General features: G+C 37.9%; 2 protein-coding genes across 6 annotated transcripts in view; both read right to left on the bottom strand.

Annotated features, from left to right (window-relative positions):
* The window catches only part of celf3b (cugbp, Elav-like family member 3b), a 75,191-nt gene extending 70,201 nt beyond the window's left edge, over positions 1-4,990 (bottom strand). For 2 of the 4 annotated variants that reach the window (XM_089117443.1, XM_039681308.2), the window contains exons 1-2: positions 4,691-4,990; positions 3,529-3,808 (exon numbers count right to left, since the gene is read on the bottom strand). In XM_089117443.1, the coding sequence (XP_088973569.1) occupies positions 3,529-3,673 (145 nt within the window). In that variant the 5' untranslated portion in view covers positions 3,674-3,808; positions 4,691-4,990. The remainder of the gene's footprint in view (positions 1-3,528; positions 3,809-4,690) is intronic. The other 2 variants (XM_039681307.2, XM_039681306.2) reach the window with 1 other exon arrangement.
* Positions 4,991-8,599: 3,609 nt separating this feature from the next.
* adamtsl4 (ADAMTS like 4) overlaps positions 8,600-25,874 on the bottom strand; it is a 92,651-nt gene continuing 75,376 nt past the window's right edge. For both annotated transcript variants that reach the window (XM_089117444.1, XM_089117445.1), the window contains exons 9-17: positions 25,122-25,248; positions 22,365-22,625; positions 20,526-20,655; positions 18,673-18,877; positions 16,478-16,651; positions 16,196-16,375; positions 14,417-14,596; positions 14,184-14,328; positions 8,600-13,045 (exon numbers count right to left, since the gene is read on the bottom strand). In XM_089117444.1, coding sequence (XP_088973570.1) covers positions 12,915-13,045; positions 14,184-14,328; positions 14,417-14,596; positions 16,196-16,375; positions 16,478-16,651; positions 18,673-18,877; positions 20,526-20,655; positions 22,365-22,625; positions 25,122-25,248 — 1,533 coding nt within the window. In that variant the 3' untranslated portion in view covers positions 8,600-12,914. The remainder of the gene's footprint in view (positions 13,046-14,183; positions 14,329-14,416; positions 14,597-16,195; positions 16,376-16,477; positions 16,652-18,672; positions 18,878-20,525; positions 20,656-22,364; positions 22,626-25,121; positions 25,249-25,874) is intronic.

The following is a 25,874-nucleotide window of genomic DNA, read 5'->3' on the forward strand; positions in this document are numbered from 1 at the left end:
AAGATGGCCATCAACGGGTTTTGGTTTTGACGCGCGAGACGTGCGTAAATTCCACTTCAAACTTTTATTTTACCCGCGTCAGTTTCGCTCTTGACGCGCGAATTAACACAAAGTGGTCAAGCGTCAAACTAGGGGCGGTAGACGTGAATTTGACACGTGATTCACGTCCGGTCTGAACGTAGCATTAGAATTTTGTCATGAAATGGACATAATTTGAAAAAATGACACTGTTTCTTTTTGAAAGTGACAAAACACGGAGCCTACTGCGATTATTGGTGGTTAATGGTAGCTACACCGCTGTATTCGTCTCACATAAAACGAATACGTGTACCGTTACACCCCTAATTAGGCAACTATTTAATCAAATGCCAATTAGGAAAAATTACTTTTGTGACATAACAAGGTAAGGTGAGGTCAACCTCAAATATGGGTTAGGGCAGGGCAGAAAGGGCAGGGCAGCAGGGGGTGGGGCGGGTTCGCCATGAGAGTATTGTGACATGTACCATGGGCGGTTTTCGGTTCGGTGTGAATATCGTTACAACCCTATATATATATATATATATATATATATATATATATATATATATACATACAGTATATATACCATACTAACATGACCGCCTCTATCCTTCCCACACCTGCTCAGAGAGATTAGAGGGTAAATCTCAGCTGAACATTGTATTTATTATTGAATGTATCATTATAGATGGTCATAGATGCCTCATTAGCGGCTGTTTGGGCTGTTTCTACGTAAGCCGCCTGTGACTTTGCATTTTCCATTAAAAACAAAACAAGTAGAATTTTGAAAGAATACGTCAGCTCAGCTTCCATATAATGAAACTGAATGGGGACTAGGCTATAGGGTGTTTAAGCTCCAAAATGCTAAACAAGAAACATTTCAGGGGCCGTATTCACAAAACATATTAATGCTAAAAGTAGTTCCTAACTTATGGATTTAGGAGAAACTCATTAAAAATAATGGGCGTGTCAGTCACTCATTTTAGGACTTTAATACTTTTTAGCATTTTAGCACCCAAACTAGCTACTAAATCTGTGAAACGTTAGGAATCAAGTCACTAAGACCAAATCACAAACAATCCTAATGGCTGTTGCTGGCAATCCGCCCAAAGACTAGTTCAAGACTAGTAGATTAAAAATATATAATAAGAGAATTTGGCATGCTCTCCAAGGGGATCGAGAAACCACTCCCCCCCCCCCCCCCCCCCCCCGTATTCCCAGCCGAGAGTGAGGAACGGGGTGGCGGAGGGATCCAGAAAACTGTTGAGGTAACTAGTTGAGTCAGCGCTGTGTATACCTCGTCTCGAGCTGATTAGATAGACTGTTTGAATGTGCTCCTCCCGAACTCTGTTTATAAAACATCATTTATCTCTTGAGGAGATGCAGACATGTAAGAGGCTGACAATTATCTTAAAATAAAGCAGCTTAATAAGCGATACTTAGCCTAATTTTAAAACCTCTATTTGAATATGGCAACATATTTATTTCAAAATCTTAATTTGAATATGACAACAAGATACCTCGCTCTACAATATTTATATCACTGACAGAGACTCCTCCCCCTTCGGCCAATCACCGTGTGCATAGTTAATAAGCGTGTTGACATCATCCATAGCAGCTGGGTCAACCCCGGCCTTACTCTTAGCTTAAGACTTCTCTCTATTCCTTAGTATAATTTATATTTGCAATGTTTTAAATAAACATCATTTTCATTCATGCTAAATTATTATTAGTGTTGTTGTTATTAATCATATTAATATATTATTAATTCTATTAATTTATTACAAGTAATGACCTTGAATTTGAAATTCAGTTTCGAATCGACTTTTTATTTTAATCTGTACTTTTTATAGAATCATAAATATTCAGCATCATTACACATGAGGAGTGACAGAAATGTAATTTCACACTCATTACATTTTCCCAGTGAGCCTTCTGGGATAGCTTACCACACACAATAACCTGTGAAAAGGTTTTAAGAGAACACTCTTAACTAAGACCTTTTACTGCCATTGAGGAGAACTCTTAGTGGTAAGATAAAATGTTCTATAAATACGCCCTCAGTAGTCCATTTGACTTGTGCGCTATATTTCATGTTAAGTCATATGATGTGTGAAGAACAGACTTCTCTTCACTGGAGCATAAAAGTTGAGAGTTTTTTTTTTTTTTGGTCAGTGGAAGTCAATGGTCACCAAAACTGTTTGGTTTCCAATATTCTTCAGAATATTTTGTTTTGCATCACAGAAGAAAGAAAGTCATAGGTTTGGAATGATGAAATGAGGAAATAATGAACTATTTCTTTAAAGTCATTACACTGTTAGACCTTACCAGGTTTTTTACAGTAAAATACTGGCAACACTGTTGCCAGTAATTTACTGTAAAAATGCACTAAAACTAATAAGTTGTATTTTTTAGTTAACTTGAGTTTTAGTGCATTTTTACAGTAAATTACTGGCAACAGTGTTGTAAAAATGCACTAAAACTAATAAGTTGTATTTTTTAGTTAACTTGAGTTTTAGTGCATTTTTACAGTAAATTACTGGCAAAAGTGTTGCCAGTATTTCACTGTAAAAAACCTGGTAAGGTCTAACAGTGTATCAAATGTCATTTGAACACTATTTATGTGCTTTGCGATCAAATATCACTACCATCAAACTTATCGCAACACATCTAATGCCACCACATGTGAGAGACAGCAGAAGCAAATCATTTCAATTAACTCCTTAAATCATCATATTACTTCAGGACTTGGACTATAGGGCATGAGTTATGAATGATTATCACTTTTTGTCCTACTGCTGATTTACTGGCACTAATTAGAAAATGAATCACCTTTTGTGTTCCAAGGAGGAAAAGTTAATCATGCAGGTTTGAGGGTGAGTAAAAGATGACACATTTTTCATGTTTGTGTGAACTATTCCTTTAAGGTTTTCTTTGTTTATCACCTCAGCGGCTTAAACCACTGAGCAATCCTCATGATTAAATCCCGGTCAAGCCCCCAAACATGGGTTCATTCGACCCTGGAAGACCTGAGAGTTAAACAGCAGAGTGGAAACCTAATATTCCACCGCAAGGCACAGAAAACAGGTTCATAAAGATGACAACAGAGAGATGGGGCGAGAGCTTTCCTGGTACATATACTGTCCCTTTTTATAGTAATACAGAACCCATGCTGTGCAGTGCACTGTCACGCTTGAAGCTCCTGTAGGCGCTTACTGCTCCTGCCCCAACCAGCCCATGACAAAAACAAATCATTGATATACAGACATGTATATTGTACAAGAACATGCCCTGTTTGTTGCCCTCTCATGCCCCCCTGTTTGCAGGTAATGATTTTATTTCAAACACTTCAGAAGCTCGAGTCAAACAAGCATGCGCATGAACACTACTGTAAAGAGAGGGTTAAATAACACTGTTTATTTAAACACACACTACACGTGTGAGTCGTGACTGGCAACGTTCAGCCCCCGTCCCCTCCACACAGCCTGAAACTCGTGCCCGTCTCCTTACCTTTGTGCATGCCCGTGTACTTGTCCTTGATCACAGTCAGCTCGTAGATCTTGCCGAACTGCTCAAAGATGGGCTTCAGGTCCTTCTCCTCCAGATTGCGTGGGATTTGCCCGATGAAGAGTTTGATGGCGTCGGGCTCCTTCATTGGGTCGATGATGCGGAGAAAGTCAGAGGCACTGCCTGGGTCAGGATGCGAGATGAACGTGCAGAGAGTGAGCGACAGAGAGAGAGAGAGAGAGAGAGAGAGAGAGAGAGAGAGGGATGGAGGTGTGGATGGTGCCTGTGTGGAGGCGGGGTGTGATCAAAACAAAATGCATGGATGAATGGATCCTCACTTCAAGCATCACTTTAGTTTCATTATGCTATAGAGTAATACTTTAAAATAAGGTGTTATATGTAAATGCATTTAGCTTACAAAAACAATACTTTTTTTATCAAAATATTCATCAATGTGCATTTATAAATACACTGTTTTTCTCTGTTTTTGCTAAAAATTAACAAGAATGATAAATCCTGTAGGGTTTATTGTAAGAGCATGTTTACCATTGTAACTAATTGTTAACAGTATAAGCCTACAACCTTATTGTAAAGAGTTATCAATACTGAAATACTTGTAAAATTAAAGTGGTACATAGGCTACCCCATAAATATGATCGTTTAAAATGGCCACATCGATGTGACCTAATGTAGCCAGGTTGATTCAGTCATTTTAAATAATATATTTGGTAATGCCAATTTTAGGTTACCATGCAGCGCATCTTAATTCATTACTATAGCTGCTGTTTATTATGTATAGCTAAAATAGAGGCATTGAAATTTAAAGTCAACCGAGTATTTCATAAATAAAAAATAAAAAAAAAGAACAAATCATGCGTTCGAATGAATGGGAGAGCTCTTTCACTTGCCAATACAGTGATTATACAAACAAAATGATGGAATCTTAACGTATTTAATAAAACATTCCCAGAATGATGTCAGATTATCCGCTCTTTAATTTCCACAGACAGCGATACAGATATAGTGTGCACGAGCGCATCCTTTGTTTGGCAGCGGGGGCTGTGAAGCTCTTTCTTTGTCCGTCAACGTTAACTGGCAACAGTCCGTATTTACACAAGAGGAAACCTACACACACACACACTGGTGAAAACTAAAAACAGCTCACCTAGAATGGTTTATTATCAAAACCTCAGTAAATCCCCGCGCTTGTCGTTCTGTAGGCTATCTCCAGAGGTCCGCGCGTGACTGTTGCTCACGCTCGCTGTCACTCACACACTATTTCATTTGTAAATCACAGTTTCGGTCAGTATCTCTGCTATAATGTGCTATTATTAACATATATATGTATATATTGTGTAAGCTATAAAATAGCGCAAGTGAAAGATTCATCCAAAGCACATCTGCTGTTCCCCGTTTCTCATCTGCGCGGTTTACTATGTGTTTGTTCTCGTTTCCACATCTCTAATTAAGATGTGACGTCAACGCGTGTCTCCCTCTCACGAGCTGTTGACAGGCTCGTGATGAACAGGCAAGGGATCGTCTGCAAATTACACTTCTGTTAGCAAAAACAAACAAAACAGAGGATACCATTTCAATCAATATCAGTTGAAATATCGAGCTGGTAAGTCCCGCCCATCCGTAAAACTCCAAGTGGACCTCTAGGTTGAAAAAGCGTCAATGCAAGTGAATGAGAGAAAATAATTATTTTCTGATCCCGTTTGAATTGGTTTTATGCCCAGCTGCACTACTTCCTGAACTTCAGCCAGCTCCTTGTTTCCTGTCTGCCATTATTGGCCAAATTGATTAATTCAGGTGTGTCTGATTATTGTTGCCATGACTACTGAGGTCAGGTACACCTGAATTAATCAATTTGGCCAATAATGGCAGACAGGAAACAAGGAGCTGGCTGAAGTTCAGGAAGTAGTGCAGCTGGGCATAAAGCCCATTGTGCCATGAATATGTTGTCTGTGATTTTTTTTATAGAATTTCTCATGTAACGAGTTTGACAGTATATTGTAAGATTCTTTGGCTAGCAATTGTGGAATAGACATAACGAGAAAGACTATATGTGACGTCGCCGCATAACATATTTTCCCTCCACAAATCACGGTTTTCACCACGCTCAACTAGTTTGCCCTTTCCCTGAAAGAAGGCGGTGAAGTACACCAAAGACACAGGCATGTTTAGCGGGATCCGTGTTCTGGTGGATGTGATATCAAACACGTCGAAAGAGTTGTAGTCCACAAAGTGCTCTCACACAAAGTCTAACCATATGAAAATTCTACCCGCTAAATTGTAGCATTCTTTACAGGAAACATTATATAAAAAATTCACAGACAACATATGTTCGCAAAATTCAAACGGGATTAGAAAATAATTATTTTCTCTCATTCACTTGCATTGACGATTTTTCAAGAGGTCCAGCGGGGCTGAAGGGGCGGGACTTACCAGCTCTATATTGTTTAAGATAAACACTCACATAAACAGCCGTCTGTGTTTGACAAAACTGCAATTTTATCTTCCCCACCTCTTGCCTGGAGTGGTGCAGGGGTGACGTAATTTTGTTGGCCAAAACCCGGAAACGGGTTAGCATTTTACCACATTTAGTAACCTAGTTGTGGGGGTTACTGAAGCATTGCCTGCAAATTATGTAACGGCCTATAGGCGACAAACAGTGGGCCTATATTAAAAGAACAGCTACATAGGCCTACTTTACAGATCTCTAAGTCTACATGAAACAGTATAGGCCTAGTCTTTTTCTTCCCTATATTGTGATGTTGCCTATATTTAAGTGACATGTCTTCTTGAACAAGAATAGGCCTAAGTAGGGCGGGACTTAATTTTGTCCATCGGGAATTGATTGGATGGTTATGGTTTGCTATTGGTTGATCTAATGTGAGTGACATGTTCCCAGGTGCCAATAAACACATCATCAAAGATTACTATGACGCGTGGATTTAAAAAATAAAAATAATGATGTGCACGGATAAATCATAATAAACACTGCAAATGCAATAATCCTTATAAATAAATACGAATCCTCAATTTTGATATACTTTTAGGGAAAACCCAAGCACCAAAAAACGTGCACTCTGGTTTTGGTGTAGCCTAAACATTGCAGTTTCTGTTTTTGATGAGATCATGCTATTGGTTGACAGTCCCTGAACCTCCTATTGTTCTAGCCTTGAGCTCTGACCGTGGTGCTGAAGGCTTCGTGCGCGCGCTTTACAACTGCTGTCATTCCTGGAACGTCACACGCCATTATCAATGTATGAAGCACATCATATTGGTATTTAATGTTAGAGGAGGATTTATAAAACAGTCCGGGCTATCTAAACGGACTAAACCTGTGCGTTTGAAGCGTTTGAAACCTGTGTACAAAAAAAAAAAAGAAAAAAAGGAAGATCTTTACGTTTTTATCAAGCCTTACACCACGGATAGAGCTCATGATATGCGGAATAACATAATTAAATATCAAATCATATCAAAAAACACAAAATGCTCCTTGTGCAAAGACAATTTATAATTGTTCCAGACAGAAGCACGGAATAGAAAGTAATTAAAGGGGGTGGCATTTTTAGAAGTCAATATTGTGTGTTAATTCTATTCACATCACTTGTCATTAGCCTCTCGCTACAGTCGTCATCAATCCATTTTAAGCAATTTAGCTCGTCATTCTTTCAGAGTGAGATTTAGGGGTTGTTAACTCAACACATATTCTGTATTCTGTCTGGAATACATGGATATCCTCCTCTGTATTAAATCTCACAAAGTGTTTTTGTGTTCCAATGAGCAGCTTTTTAGTTGTTCTATATTTATATTTACATTCCTTCCTCATCGATCCATATAATTTGCATTGAGAAAATAATCCAAAATGCACAAACAAGAAACTTCAGTCATGTTTATTTTTGCTAAATTACTCTCTAAATTACTAATTACTTTACTTTCAATCAAGTATATTTTTTTGCGATACTTGGACTTTTAACAGAGTAAAATCGTTGTTTCAGAAGGCCTCATTAACCCCGTGGAGCCGTATGGATTACTTTTATGATAGATGGATGTGCTTTTTTGGGCTTCAAAATCTCATTTATGATTCACTCCCATTATAAAGCTTGGAATAGAAGAATTTAAAATAGTTAAAGCCTATATGTTACTCTGATTGTGTTTAGCTGAAAGAGGAAAGTGATAGGGTGAGTAGCTAGCTAATTCATGAGATCATTTTCATTTTTGGGTCAACTATCCCTTTAAGGTGGATGAATTTTTTGTTAGTATTAATTACAAAATCAAACAATGTATTACACAATTAGTTCTTCACGTTGCTTTTTCTATAGAAACAGGACATTTTAACCCCTGAGTCTCGCTTGGAGCCTTGTGACCTAAATGTGCCTGGTGGGATGAGGCAGGTTTCAGAGTGATTTACTGTGAAAAGGTCACCATCTGCCTCTAGTGCCCCCAGATCCAGATCCTCGACCCCTCCTCTTCACACATGCTGTATGAGCGTAAAGCCTACATGATCTCAGACAGGACTGTGTTTTAGATGGTCTTGGGAAAGATCTACCTTGAAAATAAGTTAATGTTGTTCACAAGCATGAGCCGAGAGCGTCATGACCACACTGCGCCCTGCTGGTGAGACTTGATCATTGCTGTCGAGTATAAAGGTTCTTCTTAAAGTCCCCCTGGTCAATAATTGTATCCCTTAAAACTCATCTTTGATCACCAAAATGACATGTCTCCATGCCTTAAAATAGCTTAAATGCAACTCTAAACCCTTTAGTAGACTACGCGGATATATGAATATGCAAATTAGCCCCGCCTCCACTCGCTCACTAGCTAAGAGACTTGTTAATCTGATTGGTTACAAGGTATTTTGTGAGGTCAGAAACACTCATTGACTTGTTAATCTGATTGGTTACAAGGTATTTTGTGAGGTCAGAAACGAGAGATTTTTGAGACTGACTTTGGTTCACTGCAGTTTTAAAGAGAAAATACTCAGCAATGCTGTCGACTTATGAATTTACATGGTTTGTCTTAAAGCACAGTATATTAGAAACATCACATAGACATATAAACAACATTAATTTTCACCACAGGGGGACTTTAATGGGGATATATGTTTCCATGAAGAACTTGCATAATATTTCCATTGCACAAAAGGCTCCTTATATATTTCTTTAAAATGTTAAAAAAAAAAACCCATTTTGGTTCCCAATAATCCATTCAGTAAACAGTTCAGTAAAGACGTGACTATAGAAATAGGCTACACTTGAAAAGGTTTTTGTCTAATTGGCTCTATAATAACTTTCAATAACAACATTGATTTACATTATATCATCATATAGTACTCTTAATCATGAACGTTTTATTCATAGTTATTTTCACATTCAAGTAACCACAAAAGGTATTTGATGTGTGATTGTCACTGCATTAGACTCAATATAAAACCACTTCATCGGCAAATAAATTATGCTTGACTTTTTCCTCAGGAGTAACTTTACTTATTGTGCAACCTGTATGCAATTACAATATTTATATTAAAATTGATTTATATGAGATCAGCATATTTCAGCACTGATGAGAAAATAGTAGTACGGTTTTAGGTTTGTTTATTATGAATAATAATTGTGGTAAAATCTGCACACACTGTTTATTCCATATCAAAGCAAAATAAATGTATAACAATGACAAGTTGATCTTGAATTTCCAAAGATAGTAAGTGATCCATTTAAGAAAAAAAATAAAATAAATTATATGTATTTTATCATAGATAAATAACTATGTCTCTTGTTTTGTATATAAAAGCATATTTTTATTCTTCTAAGAATCTCTGCTACCAGTCTAAACGCATGTGATAATATACATACACAATATGTACATAAACTCTCTCTCACTCTCACACACACACATGTTGGGTTTACATATTTTATGGGGACTTTCCATAGACAATGATTTTTATATTGTACAAACTGTATATTCTCTCCCCTTACACTAACTCTACCCCTAAACCTACTCACTCACTCACTCAGACTCGCTCGTTTGCTCACTCAAACTTGCTTGCTCACTCACCCAGACTCGCTCACACACTCAGACAATCAGACTCACTCACTCACTCAGACTCGCTTACTCATATACTCAGACAGTCAGACTCACTCACACACTCACTCAGACTCGCTCACAGACTCACTCACTCAGACTCGCTCACTCACACACACACTCACTCAGACTCACTCACTCAGACTCGTTCACTCAGACACTCAGACAGTCAGACTCACACACACACTCACTCAGACTCGCTCACTCACACACTCACTCACTCACTCACACACACACTCAGACTCGTTCACTCACACACTCAGACAGTCAGACTCACACACTCAGACAGTCAGACTCACTCACACTCACTCAGACTCGCTCACTCACACACTCACTCACTCACACACACACTCAGACTCGTTCACTCACACACTCACTCACTCACACACACACTTACTCAGACTCACTCACTCAGACTCGTTCACTCACACACTCAGACAGTCAGACTCACACACTCAGACAGTCAGACTCACTCACACACTCACTCAGACTCGCTCACAGACTCACTCACTCAGACTCGCTCACTCACACACTCACTCACACACTCACTCAGACTCACTCACTCAGACTCGTTCACTCACACACTCAGACAGTCAGACTCACACACTCAGACAGTCAGACTCACTCACACACTCACTCAGACTCGCTCACAGACTCACTCACTCAGACTCGCTCACTCACACACTCACTCACTCACACACACACTCACTCAGACTCACTCAGACTCGTTCACTCACACACTCAGACAGTCAGACTCACTCACACTCACTCAGACTCGCTCACTCACACACTCACTCACTCACACACACACTCAGACTCGTTCACTCACACACTCACTCACTCACACACACACTTACTCAGACTCACTCACTCAGACTCGTTCACTCACACACTCAGACAGTCAGACTCACACACTCACAGTCAGACTCACTCACACACTCACTCAGACTCGCTCACAGACTCACTCACTCAGACTCGCTCACTCACACACTCACTCACTCACACACACACTCACTCAGACTCACTCACTCAGACTCGTTCACTCACACACTCACTCACTCACACACACACTCACTCAGACTCACTCACTCAGACTCGTTCACTCACACACTCAGACAGTCTGACTCACTCACACAGATGCACTTACTCTGACTCGCTCACTCACACTCACTCACTCACACACACACTCACTTAGACTCATTCACTCACACACTCAGACAGTCAGACTCACACAATCATTCACTCAGACTCACTCACTCAGACTCATTCACTCACACACTCAGACAGTCAGACTCACACACTCAGACAGTCAGACTCACTCACACACTCACTCTCACAGATTCGTTCACTAACAGTCAGACTCAATCACTCACACACTTAGACTCACTCACTCAGTCACTCTCACAGATTCGCTCACTCACACAGTCAGACTCACTCACTCACTCAGACTCACTCACTCACTCAGACTCACACACTCTCTCTCACTCACACAGTCACACACTTAGGCTCACTCACTCGCTCACACACTCAGACTCACTCACTCACTCACTCACTCACTCAGACTCACTTACTCAGACTCACTTGCGCTCACTCACACACTCACTCACTCACTTGCGCTCACTCACTCAGACTCACTCACTCACTCAGACTCACACACTCTCTCTCACTCACACAGTCACACACTTAGGCTCACTCACTCGCTCACACACACACACTCAGACTCACTCACTCACTCACTCACTCACTCACTCACTCAGACTCACTTACTCAGACTCACTTGCGCTCACTCACACACTCACTCACTCACTTGCGCTCACTCACTCAGACTCATTTGTGCTCACTCACTCAGACTCACTCACACAGACTCACTCACTCACTCACTCACTCACTTGCGCTCACTCACTCACTTGCGCTCACTCACTCACTCACTCACTCACTCACTCACTCACTCAGACTCACTCAGACTGTATTTTTACACTAAATTAGAGGGATTATTTGCAATCAGGGAGCTTATGTCAGCCTTGTAGTTATATCTATGGGTTGGTAACAGAAAGTTCACATTTGATCTCTGATAGAAACCCTTGAGTATTAAACCACAAGGCAAAGGTCTTACATCGTACACCGCTTTGGCTAAATGACTATACTATTTGCATATTTAATACTTATGCAGTGAATAAACCGCACGAGCGATGCTGTCCTAAATGGATTCTGCCTGCATGTGCAAATATCTATAGCAACCATTTATCAGAGGCCTTATATTACACAAAATTAAATGCACAAAAAAAATGCTTTGTGTTTATAATTATGATATTAAAACTGGTAGTGCTTCTGAAATGTATGTTGATTCTGTAATGGCCATATTTTAATTTACACTCTGGGCAACAAATAAAAACAGCCAGACATAAACAAACAAACAAATAAAAAACATGTCACTCACTACAACATGGAACACTGAACGACTGATATACATTCAGACAAAACCGACCTAAAGAATGAAGACTAAATCAAATCCCGCTCATCTTCTATTTATATCCCAGAAATGACGTATGTGGACTAGATTCATCGTAGATTTCTGTTCACCGTTCAGCTATCTTACAATTTAGGGGACTGAGACCAAGCCAGAGGGCAGAACTGATGCTTGTGTAAGAATCTATTGCTGCTTATGTCATTTTTAGGCAATAATTACAGTATGCAAGTAAAACAAATAGATGCATTATTTCTCTCCTTTTCACTTTCTTACAAAAAACCTTGATGAGGAGTGAAGGATGCACGTGTGTGTGTTGTCATAGTTTGGTCACACAACTCTGTCGCCTCATAAACCGACTAAATGAGACGGAAAGCTAGTTTAAACACTAGTGATTCTGATTCCAGATATCCTGATTGACTCGCAATTAAAAGAAACCGTATGAAACACTTCATGTAGCACAAAAGCAACTTCTAGAAGTGTTCTCACTTGACACTATCTTCATATATATGTCCATAACGAGGACTTGTGACATCAGTGCACTTGTTTAAACAACATGTAAGGAATGGTTAAGTATTTGACAGTACCGTGTACTAAACAGTCCTAGCGCTGCCGCCGACTCTTCAGCAATAGGGAAAGAGCAACTGTCAATCATTCGAGCCCATATGTGGTGACATTTTAAAACTTTCACTTTAAAGGGATCCTGATCTCAGCTCAGTTCAAGGTGGGATTCCATTTGAACGTGCCTGGCCTCTGATTGGCTGTGTCCGGTGATTGAACAATAATGCGACGACTGATTGGCTGAGTTTTGGCTCGTAGTGAATCTCGCGTAGGGTTAATGTCTTTTGGCCCGCTGAGCACTCTGGGCACAGGACGCACAGCAGGCGGTCTTGTAAAAGGTGTAGACGCAGAGCCGAGCCTGGACCACCATTACACAGTTATGTTGCCTGTCTTTACAGTTCTCATCTACAAAGAGAGAGAGAGAGACAGAGAGAGAGATAGGAAGCGAGAGGGATTATAATCTAAACCAGGGCTGTTCAATCTGTTAGATGCCAAGGACCCTCAAATATGATCATTCTTATACGAGGGACCCCCATCCTGAAATTTAAAGTCAAAGAAAGAAAATGATCCAATTAATACTGTGACAAATTTATATTATAAATGTTTCAAATATGTCTACTTGTAAATGTTTCTATTACATTACATCATTGCGTTTTTTTTCTACTCAATATACTGTATTTTGTAAGTTAGACATATTTGATTCATTTATATTTTTATCAAATTATATTTAATCAAATGTTCTTATTTAGTCACTTTAATATTATTATCATTATTTTACATTTTTAAACTATATTTCTATTTAAATCATTTTTTTATTTAATTATGTAGTATCGTGAAATGTATTATTCTAATCAAATTGTACTTATTTATTTTAATCAAATGTTTTTATTTATGTACTGTAGTTAGTTATTTTTATTTAAATGAAATGCTATTTATTTATTTATTTTAATTATTATTTTATTTTAATACAAAGTATTCATTTATTATAATTTTTTATAATCAAATTTTATTCATGTATTTTAATCAAATGTTTTTATCTATTCATAAACAATTGTTTTTTAGATTTTTTTATCTAATGTGCAAATTTATTTAAATACAATTTATAATGGTTTTCCTTTTAATCAAATTTATTTATTTATTTAGGTAGTTTAATTTTCTTTTACATTTTTATTAAAATTGTATTTATTTATATAGCTTTATTAAATATATCATTTTAATCAAATTGTATTTATTTGAAATATTATATATTATTTATTCATTTTAATCAAATGTTTTTATTTATGTACCTATTAATTTTTTATTTAAATTACATGTTATTTATTTATTTAATTTAAATAAAATGTATCAACATTATTTTTAAACAAATATTTATTTATTTACAAAAATACATTTTTGGCTAATGTATACATTATTTATTAATTTATTTAAATATAAAAAACATTTTATTTTAATCAAATTTATATATCGCTGCTTTTCTCTAAACTTTTCCCGGACCTCAGTTTGAAAGTCCTGCCACAATACACTCACACACACACACACACACCTTCAAAGGGACTGCAGGGAATGGTGTTACAGGTCTGCTCATGAACAGGTTTGGTGTGGAGGTCGCAGTCTGCACTGTACTGTTTGTCTGCTGAGAGACACCGGACCTCCCGCGTCTGCACCCCTTTACCACAGGAGCGAGAGCACTACACCGAAACAGAGGAGCACTTAATAACAGCAGAATAAGGGAAGCCCCTGGAGGACAGATTGATTGACAGATGACATCATCCTCACCGTGCTCCATTCGGTGGTGAACCACTGTGGTTTGCAGGGCTCCAGTTCACACGACTGCACTGGGTACGGTTTCTCCAGGTGGGAGCACTCACTGATGCTGCTCACGGTGAAGTCACTTCCTGTCTTCTTCACACAGATGACGTCCCTGCGCTGGGTGCCGTTCCCACACACTGCGTTACACTGTTGACAGAGTGAACACACACTCAAAAACAGTTCACTATTCTATTCTATTCTATTCTATTCTATTCTATTCTATTCTATTCTATTCTATTCTATTCTATTCTATTGTTTAATGTTTTTCTATTCTACAGCTCTACATTTAATTCTGTTCTACTCCTTTCATATTTATTCTATTCAACTTTATTCTATTCTACATGATTCTATTCTATTTTATTTTTTAGTTCGTAATTTTACGAGGGTTCTTTTGATGTCATTCTACATTATTCTTTTCGCATTTTAGAATGTTTCAATTGATTTATTTTAACTTTATTGTTAACTATATTGTTCTACACTTAACTTTATTCTATGCAATTTTATTCTGTTCGATCCTTCATGGTTCTATACTGTTTTATTTGTTCCATTTATTTGTATTAAATTTATTTGATGTTCTATTCTATTCTACACTATTCTACTTTAGAATGTTCTAATCATAATAATTGTAACTATTCTTATTGGCTAGTACTGTTGTACATTTTACTTTGTTCTCTTCTATCCATCTTTATTCTATGCAACTTAATTCTGCTCTAATAAACAATATTCCATTCTATTTCATTTTGTTCTATTTCCTTTTATTAGGTTTCTTTTATATCATTCAACAGTATTCTATTCTTTTTTAAATAATCTAATTGATTTATTTTAACTTTATTGTTAACTATATTGTTCTACACTTAACTTTATTCTATGCAATTTTATTCTGTTCGATCCTTCATGGTTCTATACTGCTTTATTTGTTCCATTTATTTGTATTAAATTTATTTGATGTTCTATTCTATTCTACACTATTCTACTTCAGAATGTTCTAATCATAATAATTTTAACTATTCTTATTGGCTAGTACTGTTGTACATTTTACCTTGTTCTCTTCTATCCATCTTTATTCTATGCAACTTAATTCTGCTCTAATAAACAATATTCCATTCTATTTCATTTTGTTCTATTTCCTTTTATTAGGTTTCTTTTTATATCATTCAACAGTATTCTATTCTTTTTTAAATAATCTAATTGAATTATTTTAACTTTATTGATATTCTATTCTGTAATAATTAATTTTGTTCAATTTAATTTCATTGGCTTTTCTTTGATGTTGTTCTATTCCACATTCTATTCTATTTCTGAATTGACATATCTTAACTTTATCTTAATTGCTTTCTAATTGTTCTGTACTATTCTGTTATTCCATTCCACATTGTTTTTAACTTCATTCTATGTAATGTATTCTGTTCTATTAATTGTTCTTCTATTCTACACCGTTCTATTATATTTAGTTCTATTTCTATTCATTGTTCTTCTATTCTACATCATTCTATTATATTTAGTTCTATTTCTATTCATGGTTCTTCTATTCTACATCGTTCTATTGTATTTAGTTCGATTTCATTTTATTCATTTTCTTTGATGTTGTTCTTTTATTCATATTTCAATTCTATTCTATTATTCCACTTCATTCATTGACCTTGAGGTCTTCTTCAATTCTATAATATATTTCTATTCTATTCTTACAAAGACCTTGCCATTGGAATATAATTGACAGATTTTTTGCTGTAGACACACGGGCCTTACCTGTCCCCAGGGTCCAGTGTACCACAGGTGGGTGGGTGTACAGGGACCCCCGTTACAAGCCTTCATATCAGCCGGTTTCTCTGCCATACAGTCCACTCCACCGTCTCTTTCTTTCCTGCCTCCACCGGTCAAACACACCACCTCTCTCCGCTGGACACCCGGCCCGCACGTCGCAGAACACTGAGAGAGAAAGAGAGAGAAACAATAACTCATTTTGATTAAATATCGACCTTTTTTTTTTCAAATCTAGTGCAAGCATGAGTCTCTCTGGTCAGTACTCACAGTGTTTGTCCAATCCGTGAAGTACCAATTAGTGACACAAGGACCCATGTGACAGTCCTCGGTGCGCTGTGGGCGGAGCCTGTCATTGCACTCCCTGTCACTCATAGTGCTACCATGGTTACTGACACAGCGTACACTCCGGGTTCTCTTTCCCACTCCACAATCCACTGAACACTGTGGGAAAACAGTGTCTATTATCATACATGCAGACAGCTCAAACACGATTATGTGTCTCTGGAGGTAAACACATAGACTTAGATAGACTAGACTAAAAGCAAAACAACATTTTCCCAAATCAACTAGTCAGTTGGTTGAACAACTACAGTAGCCAGAACATGTTTCATTAGCACAAGACACATTTTTGCCTGTTAAAACAGCAAGACAGAAAGCAATATGGAACAATACAGGGGTCTCGATTCACAAGACACAAATTAAAAAGACTATTTTCAACTTGACGCAGCATCTTAAAATACCCATCAATATCCATCTGCATGAGTCTTAAAAGGAAAGGGATTTAAAGGGACTAATATTAAGTTTGCGATTGAAGATGTAATATTAAGGGATTTAAGATGTGATATTAGTCTCTAGTGTCCCCACTATGTGTATGTGAAGAGTCTGCTCAAAATACCCCACAGATCATTTATTAGCCTATAATTTGTCAAATTTGCCCCAATTTGATTTTGAGCAAAAATAAGCAATTTGAGTGTGTGTCCCTTTAAATGCAAATAAGCAGCTGCCTTTCCAGAAGAGGGCGGAGCCTTTACAGCACATGCTTCAGATACTCCAGCAACAACAAAACTGGAGAGTCACGCAGCCAAAAATATCAGAAATTGTCAGTAGCCTTACATGTTAGTACAAGAGTCAACAATAATGGAGAGACTCCAGTTACAACTTTTAGAACACAACAGGACGTTTCTGAATGATTAGTGGATAAATGTATGTAGTTGTTGTGAAGTTAAAGGGATAGTTCACTTTGAAATTAATTTTTGATATGTTTTAGTTTACCTCAAGGGCATCCAAGATGTAGGTGTCTTTGTTTCCACAGTATTTTCAATTTTTATTATTTTTTGGTCAAACCGTTCTTGTCTGTCAGTCATATAATGGAGGTCTATGGTCACCACCTCAAAGAGCATGCACAGTCCAGACCTAAAAATATCAAAATTGAAACTACTGCGGAAACAAAGACACCTACATCTTGGATGCCCTTGAGGTAAGCTAAAACATATCAAAAATTAATTTCACAGTGAACTATCCCTTTAAGTTGATTCAACTCATTGACTAGTTTTAGCATCATGTTAATCTAAACATCTTTCAGAAACAGCTTTGTTGCAAATCCTGCCAGTCCTGAAGAAAAGGATTTGCGCAAGTATATAACACTAACGACTTTTTTTCGGCACATTTCCTTCATTAATGAAATTCAACCACGGTGTCCTTAGTGGCTCAGACGCTGGGAGTCTATGGATACTCTTATGTTCGTTGGTACATCCAATAACAGAACATTTGCAATGTTTTTTTTTTTAGCGCAGACATTGCATATCTCCAGCTGCTACAGTGATGAAACAGTAACGGTGACGGCTGCGGGTCACTAAGGGCGGGATCTATGCTAATAAGGCCAATCGTCACCAGTCATGGGCGGGGCTTACTACATAAGAGTAGGGGAAATCTGGAACCGCACGTTTGGAGACACTGTTTATGATTTATGGCGATTTTACAAAAGGAGTGGGTGGATTTTTACCATTATAGGCTAGAGGTTACACACATATGTGTTCAAACACCTTGTAAAAGAGAATGGGCTTTATGCACAGCTGCACTACTTCCTGAACTTCAGCCAGCTTCTTGTTTCCTGTCTGCCATTATTGGCCAAATTGATGAATTCAGGTGTGTCTGATTATTGTTGCCATGACAACTGAGGTCAGGCACACCTGGATTAATCAATTTGGCCAATAACTGCAGACAGGAAACAAGGAGCTGGCTGAAGTTCAGGAAGTAGTGCAGCTGCGTATAAAGCCCATTAAAGAGAAAAAGCATAATAGGTCCCCTTAAAAGTTGCAACAAGAGCAGAAAAAAACAGGTGTTCAAAAAAATACAAAAACATTTGACTACATGTAATATTTACAAAATATACTGAATAATACTAAAAGAAAACTACATACAAAAAGAAAGCAAGTCCACCTGACGGCGCACACGTGTCTTACCCTGCTCCAGTTGGTGCTGATCTCCCAGTGGGAGCAGACGCGCGGGTGGCAGGGCTGAGTGGCATTGGGGCGCGGGAGACTGGAGCAGCGCTGAGGCTGAACCATCGTTGAAAGGTTCCCAAAACTCAGCCTGCACTGTATGTGGCGCTGCTGCACACCCCGACCGCAGGAAACACTGCACTCCGACCACGCACCTGTATCCCAGCTACACACACACACAAACACAAGTTAAAGGAGTAGTTCACTTTTCAAAAAACCTTTGCTGATAATCTACTCACCCCCATGTCATCCAATATGTCCATATCTTTCTTTCTTCAGTCAAAAAGAAATTAAGGTTTTTGATAAAAACATTACAGGATTTTCTCCATATAATGCACTTCATTGGGAACCAAACGGTTCAAGGTCCAAAAGACAGTTTCAGTGCAAACTGCAAACTGTTCAAAGGGCTTTAAACGATTCCAGACGATGAATAAGGGTCTTATCAAGCGAAACGATCGCTCATTTAATAAATAAATAAAGTTTAAGTTGTATAAGCTCAAATGCTCACCTTGCTCTGTTCTGTGATGCGCGTTCGTGACTCTCCTGTTCGAACTCATTCATCAAAATGAATGAATCTTTTTCCAAATCAATTCGTTCGTTTCGTTCGTTGAATGAACCAAATGACTCAGAAAAACCATTATTCATCGTCTGGAATTATTTAAAGCCCTTTTGGACTGAAAAACTGTTTACATCTTTTGGACCTTGAACCGTTTGGTTCCCATTGAAGTCCATTATATGGAGAAAGATCCTGGAATGTTTTCATCAAAAACCTTCATTTCTTTTCGACTGAAGAAAGAAAGACATGGGCATCTTGGATGACATGGGGGTGAGTAAATTATCAGCAAAAGTTTTTTTTCAAAAGTGAACTACTCCTTTAACTGAGATTTATGTACATTTATGTAAGTGCCAGCCACAGACTGTGCAATTCATATAAGATCAGTGCAAAATAACACTGTACAATATGGACCTAATACACTACAAGTTGGGTCTACTGTAGAGTGTACTATGATGACACCTGTTGAATCTTAGGCTACGACCAAGTTACTATAGAAGAATAAAACATCATTAGCATGTGCTAGATGTGAACAAATAGCAAGATGAATCGACCTTTGGAAATTGTGTTTTTTAAGTGCGCTGAAAAGTAAGCGAAAGAGGAGAATATGGACACGGTCATGGCTAGGGAAAGTCTTGTCAATCTTGCAAACGAGGCTCAGGGTAAGTAGTTTTACGTTTTAGCGCCATTTCACGTTGATCAATACGCCATTTCATGTTGTACTTTTATTGGCTAGTCAGTAGACGCATGTCATCAGACTTTCATTGATCTTGATTCATGTAGTCACATTAAATTACAGTCATTAAGAACGTTTATGTTGGTTCTGTTCTGTTTAAGGGGATTATCACTGCGCTCCCTGCTCTTATAGACCATTTTGCAAGATGTAAACAACACTGGTCCAGAAGCACTTCCTGTTTCAGTTTTTTAACACTCCATAAAAGGTGGGATAAAATACAACCAACAGAACATGTAAAATTGACTTAAAAAGTTAAACAACATCTTTAAGATGTTTTCTTTACATGTGAAATAAAGAAAACAGTTACAAACTGAAACAGGAAGTGTTTCTGGTGTTGTTTACATCTAACAAAATGGTCTATAGGGAGTGGAATAGATTAATAGAAAGCTAAAAATAGAAGTATTTTGTGACATTATAAATGTCTTTACCATCACTTTGATCAATCTAATGCGTACTTGCTCATTAAAAATTGAATTTCTTAAAACGTATTCGTATTGTATGTACTGTACATGCACAGTTACTCACAATGGTGGACAAGGATGAACATTACAGGGCTCCTCCTCTGCCACGGGTTTGGTTGCAGAGTTGCACCTCCTCTCATGGACTTCTTGTTCTGTGTGTCTATTCACACACACAATCTCTCTGTATTGAGAGCCTGAATATACACAAACACATACATACACATCAAAAAACAAACATGCACACATAACACAGCTTTTTGTTAGTGGTGAGTGGTGAAAAACGGCAACGAATCTTTTTTCGAGTCATTTGGTTCATTTCAACGAACGAAAAAAGAATCGTTCATTTTGATAAACGAGTTTGAACAGAAGAGTCACGAACACGCATCACAGAACAGAGCAAGGCAAGCATTAAAACATAAACATATATTATTTATTTGTGAAATGACCGATGGTTTCGATTGATAAGACCCTTATTCAGCGTCTGGAATCGTTTAAAGCCATTTGAAGCTGCAATGAAACTCTGATTTGGACCTTGAACCGTTTGGTTCCCATTAAAGTGCATTATATGGAGAAAAATCTCGGAATGTTTTCATCAAAAACCTTAATTTCTTTTCGACTGCAGAAAGAAAGACATGGACATCTTGGATGACATGGGGGTCAGTAAATTATCAGCAAATGTTATTTTTTTAAAAAGTGAACTACCTCTTTAAAATCACTAAATCTGTGGAATAGTAATAGTGAGTGATGTTTGCTTGAGCAAATGCCACAGCTCTTTACCAGAAGGAGGCAGCAGATAGCAAACTAACACTGGGTATATCAGCTTAATATAAAACAGCGGCGAGTGAACTGAGAAACCCCCTCAAACACACTCACAGCCCTATAGAGAAACTCCCTAAGAGTTTGGCACATATACGTTCTGTTCCACAGCGCTTGGCTTTCTTCATATGTCAGTAGGCAATGGGTTCATGTTCTCCGAGTGTTTCCAGCTCGCCTATTGCAAATAAACACAACATTAATCCACCGCGTCCACTCACAAGATCACAGAGCCACTCAAAGCAAGTGTGTGTGGTGTCAACTGGTGCAACGTCGTAAGGGGAGATTCATGGAAATATCATGTGACTGATCACTCAATAACAGAACACCTTGTAGCAGATGGGGAAAACATAGGCGTATGTAAACACTACTCTTATAAAAGTCAGTAAAATAGTATTTTTTAAAATAAATTAATGTTGTTGTTTTTTTACACGATGCATTAAATTGATTAAAAGTGACAGTACCTTTATAATGTTAAAATTTAAAATAAATGCTGTCTATTCATTAAAATTGAAAACGTACATTTAGCATTATAGACATTTTTTTAAAATTATTTTGACAGTAGCTTGAGTTGGGATACTGTAGATGTAAATGTTCAATAAAAAAAACAACCGTAACATTGAAAACGATTTTTTTGTGGTCACATGCTCAAGACGGTCATTCGCTCGAGCTGTCGCTGTGCTGCTGTGTTTTGAGCAGAGCTGATAAATGTGTAGTGCATGGTTCAAACGAGCAGCTTTTGGCCAGTTTGCTCTTAAATGTTTCTCATTGGCACCAGAAATAGCAGCGCTTATCAGTCATTGGCACCAGTCTGCAACAGACATGTGCAGCATCATTTGCATAATGCATAAACATTATATTGAACACTTATCGAACTTCTGTTAAAATTTTATCAAGGAAAGTTAAATTGCAATAGTTATCGTACTATCGTCCAGCACTAATTCATATGCTGCAATGATTTCATTTAGTCTGAATAGTTACTTTTAAATGGTCGTTCATTGGATAAACGTGTATCTACCAGAAAATGCATACCGGCCAAACATTGACCCCTTGATTACAACTCGTATGCATAGCTATGGTGACCCCTGACCTTTGCCACAGGTAGCAGTGCATTCTGTCAGCGCGCCTCTTTGCCACATGAATGCCGGCTGATTGTCCAGTGGGAGGTCCGTTCTTGGAGGGATCCGAGCGTTGCGATTGGGTCCTGAGCTCTGTGGGCGGAGCCTCTCTGGTGGCCATCGATCAGATGCAGAGGAAGATGAGGAGGAAGGGAAGGAAAATGGAGGCGAGGAGGCGGAAGACACCACAGGTGGAGGAGCGACAGGGTTCTCGACTGCCACTGAGACGGAACCTGAAACACAAGAGATAAATATGATAAATATGCTGCCGACCAAGAGCTAAACACTAATAACAAATACGATTGGCTGAAAAAAATAGTAATGCAACAGTAAAACCCTTAAGTACACTTAAGCTTGCTTTTTAAAAGAGTATTAATTAAGAGAATAGGGACCACCCACCGACCATTTTTCCCGTCGTTAAACTAGCAAAAGAGGATTTCGAACACGACCTAAGTGCATTTGTGTCATGCGCTTTAGACCATGCGCTTAGATAGTAAAAATAGGGCCAAAAGTGTGACTGACTGTAATGTTTTTGAACACTTAATTTGATTTTTTACTTCATTAATATTATCTGCAGGTAGAGTTTTTAACAATATATTTCTAGGATTTGATGTAAACTACTGCACATTCAATACAATTAAGCACACTTCTTTTGCACAAGCGAAAGTTGCAACTAAGTATTGTACAAATTTGAAAAGGTACTATCACCGTCCCACAGGTGGGACGTTTGCCATTATATTTTAAAACAATAATATCTTAATAAAAACCTAAATAATATTGACAAACTATAATTTGAAAGCTTACAATCTCTAGTTTCCATATTTGGTGACTGAAAATTACGGAGTCATTGTAATTTATCAATTTGCTACAAGAATATTTTCATACTCCTAAGGCGTGTTCAGACTTTTATTTTGAAATAGTGATGAACATGAAAAATCATGAAAAAATGGTAGAAACCTCAGTTTGTTTTCATGCCAAGAGTTCAAATTAGCATCCATTTAATTATTTTAGAAAAAAGGTCTGCAAATGTTTTAGATATAAAGAAAAAAATAATAAAATCACCTTGTGATGTGGCAGCGAGCTATAACGCACATGTGTGTTCTTTGTATGTGTTTCTCAGAGGTTGAATTCATATCAAAATCTGCCAAACTTCCCATACTACTTCTGAATAGGATGTTTACTTCATAAATTGTATGAAAATTGTGGAAATAATGGTTCATATCACTCAAAACACATATGGAAATGGAGGCGCTTTTAAATTGGGCAGTAATGGAGTCTGGTTTGGCCCTAGTGGAAGCGTTCGGTACTGCACCCCAAACAAAATCTTACTGAAAGCTCATTTTTTGAGATATCAACCTAAAATTTGAAACACTGCAGACACTGATTTTTCTGCAGTATGAATAATTCATTTTTTTTTTACATTGTACATTTCCATAAACTCAAACTTCTAAAACTTTTTTTTCCTGTTTCACTTTCTTAATTTATTTAACTTCTACAAAAATCTGCCAAATGTCTTTAAAACAACACCAATCTTGCATCTATATTCCAAAGCATTCTTGAATTACAACAATTTAAAGAGCAACTAAACACTTAACCAACTTTTTTTAGTTAATGATCTGTAAGAATGGATCTTTATTAACACCAGTCATTTTATTTCTACAATATATAGTGTAAAAGCGTCTTAGTGCTGCCCTCTTCAGGTTGAACGGTGGCTACTGCAGTTGAATTTTCCTATTGGATGTTCCGCACTTCGTGACGTACGCACGTTTCAGCTCACCACGCGAGCTACGCCGTTGGCAGCATACAAAACCATCTTGTGTCGTCAAAACCACTGTAGGGAGTCAGGAATTGGGATTGTGAGTATTGAAAACGATCAGGATAGAGTGTTTTAGCATCTATTTCGTCCCCTCTATCTCCGCTGGGGTCTGCCCACTTTTTCAGCATTTTCAAATAATGCCAGTGGGTGGAGTCAGGCTCTGACCAGGGGTTTTGTTACCCTTTAAGTTCGAAATGTGCTTTTCCAAAAAAAAAGTGACACTTAACAGGTTAAGTACAGTATTTGCTTTACACCGGTTCGTTTGCTTTGCAACAGTAGCTCCATCAAACTCTTATTAAAAGTCATGCTGCACGTTGCTGCATGTGTGATACTCCTTTAGAGTATTCTGTTGTTATCTTAGCAGCATGCAACGCCATTTGTGGGTAGAGTTAAACCAGTCAGGAAGCTGTCTCAGAAGGTAACTGCCTGTATAGTGAGTAGACAGCAAGGCAGCTCACTAAGATTTAATTCCCTGCTGAAAAGACCAGCTTAAACCAGCTAATACAGGCTGGTTTAAGCTGATTTAGATGGTCTAGTCTGTTCCCAAGTTGCCAAAATAGTTTTTAGCAGAGTTGGCACAGATCTAAAGCCTGATTCATGCTTTTTGGTTCATGTCACACACTCTCACAGTGACCCCATTCTCATAAAAACTCTGCTCAACATCATCTGACGTTCCACACACACACACACACACACAATCATAGGCCCATTCTCCTATAATGACCTTAAAAGGTTTCACCGGTGGCCAATAAGTGATGAGCGAAATAAGAGAAGACTGCTCAAGTGAAATATACAGTATCTGCGTGGCACAGACATATAAACAATATAAATTTATAGTGACATTGAAGATCATCAGGAGAGAAAAATAGAAACTGAGATGTCGAGAGAGAGAGATAAAGAGAGAAAGACTCACTGATTTCTCGGAGAGCTGCCCGCCCTCGCTCCCTCTCTCTGTGTACTTCTCTCTCTCCATCCCTCTGTTTCTCCACTGGGATGTAATATTCATAGTCTATGCCTGGATTCTGCCTGTGGAAAATAATCTACAGCGAGAGAGAGAAAGTAAAAACAGGTTAATAAACTCCAGCATATGGTAACGTCTCACTCCATGACCGCATTCCAGTTAGTATCGGCCGTATATCACTGATATATACGCACTCGAACACACTCCTACACACTCACAACTATGTGGACGCTCTTTCTCTGAACATCTAAATGAACTTAAAGCTAAAGCATATGAATATGAACTATTATTCACAATATTCTTCCAAGGCCAAATGATCAGAGCTGTGCTATTCATGTTTGTCAATGATAGACTCTTACTGACAGCTAAACTAAACCAACACTGATACTTAAACTAGTACCATTACTTAAAATAAGGATAATTAAAGTAGTGTGCTACCCCAGACAGCAACATAGAGTCGGCCCAGATCCGGGCCACATCTGGTACATGATTCGACGCATACCAGATGTGGACCGGATCTGGGCCGACGCTATGTTACTGTCTGGAACCAAAACTACTGAAACCTAAACTAGACCAATACTGACACATATACTAGTATAATTAAACTATTTATACCTAAACTAGACAAATACTGACACATATACTAGTATAATTAAACTATTTATACCTAAACTAGACCAATACTGACACATATACTAGTATAAT

This window comes from Pimephales promelas, chromosome 12 (genome assembly GCF_988280905.1).
Source record: "Pimephales promelas chromosome 12, fPimPro1.hap1.1, whole genome shotgun sequence".
Taxonomy (NCBI): Eukaryota; Metazoa; Chordata; class Actinopteri; order Cypriniformes; family Leuciscidae; genus Pimephales; species Pimephales promelas.